The sequence below is a fragment of the Muntiacus reevesi genome, chromosome 7 (genome assembly GCF_963930625.1).
Source record: "Muntiacus reevesi chromosome 7, mMunRee1.1, whole genome shotgun sequence".
NCBI lineage: Eukaryota > Metazoa > Chordata > Mammalia > Artiodactyla > Cervidae > Muntiacus > Muntiacus reevesi.
This window is the reverse complement of record NC_089255.1, coordinates 23,609,090-23,611,720: the sequence shown is the minus strand read 5'-3', so window position 1 is coordinate 23,611,720 and position 2,631 is coordinate 23,609,090. Positions and strand designations below refer to the sequence as shown.

General features: G+C 42.2%; 1 gene segment (V, D, J or C); it reads left to right on the top strand.

Moving 5' to 3' along the window:
* Positions 1 to 1,459: 1,459 nt before the first annotated feature.
* Positions 1,460 to 1,771, top strand: LOC136172550 (T cell receptor alpha variable 19-like). The segment is given in 1 exon segment: positions 1,460 to 1,771. A coding segment is annotated over 1 exon segment (312 nt).
* Positions 1,772 to 2,631: the final 860 nt, after the last annotated feature.

The following is a 2,631-nucleotide window of genomic DNA, read 5'->3' as shown; positions in this document are numbered from 1 at the left end:
AAAGCGCATCACCTGAATCATAATCATAAATCAACACAGAGGTATCAGGCAAATCACATAGTCTGCATGTGGCTGAGATGTAACGCTATTGAGGTACTCTTTTCAGTGAAAGCCTTTGAACCTCAGCTGTTGCAGCCGTGGGATGAAAAAGCGTTTGTGGCTTTTGAGTGGCCATGTTTCTTTTGTTACTTATTTGTTTATTTTTGGTCCGGCTGGGTCTTTGTTACTGACCTTGGGCTCTCTCCAGTTGCAGCGGGTGGAGTTTGCTCGTCATTGCGGTGCACGGACTTCTCACCGCGGCGGCTCCTCTTGGTGCGGAGCGCCGGCTCCCGCTGCACCGGCTTCAGTAGCGGCGGCGAACGGGCTCAGTAGCGGCGGCACGCAGCCTCTAGGGCTGCATTTCTGATGTAAGGAAATAAGGATGCTTGGTCTGGTGAGTTTGTACTCATTTTGGCTATAGGGTGGATATTTCAAAGTAAGATTATTTTAGCACACATTATTGATTACTATTAGACACATACAGCTGGACAAATTTTGTCCACCAGGAAGCTTGCTGTGGTTGCATTAAACAGACAAGGAACTTTATCCAGTGTAAATTTCCACAGAAACCCATGCCTTGGAGTGTAGGAAGAAAAGTTACGACGATTGAGAGTAAATAGTTTTATCTTCCTGTATGAAAGAAAAACTTGCCAGCTTATTTCACTGTAGATTTGGGCTGCAGATCTCTCCTCTCCCCAAAAAAGCTATACAAAAATGGATGCCTATATGTTCTGAGAGGTCACTATAATCATAATAAATTGTTTTTGTCACAAAACGTATGTCTATCCTAGATGCATTGACTGAATATGCATGCAGCCCTGATGTAACTGTTGTTAACTTAATTACAGTATGGCAACCCAATCCAATATTCTTGCCTGGAGAATGCTATGGACAGAGGAGCCTGGTGGGCTACAGTCCATGGAGTCACAAAGAGTCAGATATGATCAAGTGACTTTCAAGTCTAAATAGGCAGCTTACAATCACCAACCACATCAACAAGCCATGACATGACGCAGGCAAACTGGTATCAGCCAGTTACATCTCCTGTTCTGATGCAGAAGCATCTCACAGCTCAGTCACTGTGCATGCGCCCTCAGGCACGGCTCAGGCATCTGCTCAGAGGAAGAACTTCCGACATGGGGCTCCCTGGCCTGCTCAGAGCTGTCATAGCCTCTGTCTGCCTTGGTAAGACTGGTAAGGATGACTGCCAACAGACTCAGCTCTGCTCAGCTCCCATGTGTAGAGGTAGGGCAGGTGATTATTGTCTGTTGGGGTTTAGGAGAGTTGGTTAACTGGCAGAGGAGTTAAGACTCTTAATCCTCTGTTTGTTCCTTGAAGCCCTCTGAGTTCCACCAGGAGAATCAGCCTCTTCCTCTCCTATACATATATATATATATATTTCTTTTCTCTAGGATCCATCATGGCCCAGAAAGTAACACAAAACCAGTCAGAAATTCCTGTACTGGAGGAGGAGGATGTAACCTTGAACTGTGCATATGAAGCTGATAGGTATTCTTATTATTTATTCTTGTACAAGCAACCACCAAGTGGGGAAATGATTTTCCTTATTCATCACGAGTCTTACAATGAACTGAATACAACAAAAGGTCAGTATTTTTTGAACTTCCAGAAAGCAACGAGTTCCATCAGCCTCACCATCACAGACTTACAGCTTGAAGACTCAGCGGTGTATTTCTGTGCTCTGAGAGACCACAGTGATACCGGTGCCTGAGGGAGCCCCACAGAAACCTCAGACGTCAATATGTGGAGTCCCCCAGCTATGAACACCTTCGTGAGATTCTCCGTAAGGACAGGAACAGGTAGGGGGGTTAGAAGTGAAAACCTCACTGTAAGGAAAATGCTATCTCTTTGGCTCAGAGAGCATATCTCAAAGTGTCATTCATCAAAAATACCTTTATCTTCAATTCTTTATCTTGCAGGGGATTGTTTGCCAAATTAAAAAAAAAAACTTAAATGGTGATTTTATTGAAGCATGAAATTTGGCTTTAAAAAAATTCAGTAATATTTGAGTAAATCTGCATCTGAGTTGTCAGAGTTGTAGGTTCACTGCACAAATATTTATTCATTGCTAAGTCTGGCCATCATTGTGGATCTGAAATATCTCTGAAAGGACACTTCTTGGAGCCTCCCTGTGCCCTGCCTCACCTGTGCCATGAATTACTTAGAATGGTGTGCATAGAGTAACTGTTACCACAAATCTTCACCCCAAGGGGAGACGAAACCCTGCAGTTTGCTCAGAACTAACCTCATCACCTGGTCACATTCTCTACATGAGATTACAGAGTTATGTATGTTTAAGGTAGAAAATAGAATATGCAAAGAAGGAATGCTAAAAACAAAATAACTCACCTATTTTACTAGTCAAAAAAACGATATATTAGAGATTCATACCTTATAGGATATTTCTATTCTGAGATTTTACCTGACGGTATATTGTGAAATAATTATTTCACAACAATATTTACAGGTCAACATCCCACATTCTAATGGTGATATTCCAATGTGTGATTTTTATCATACTTTTGGACTAATTCCATTTTACCAGCTTTTTAGATTGTTTTACTCACTGTA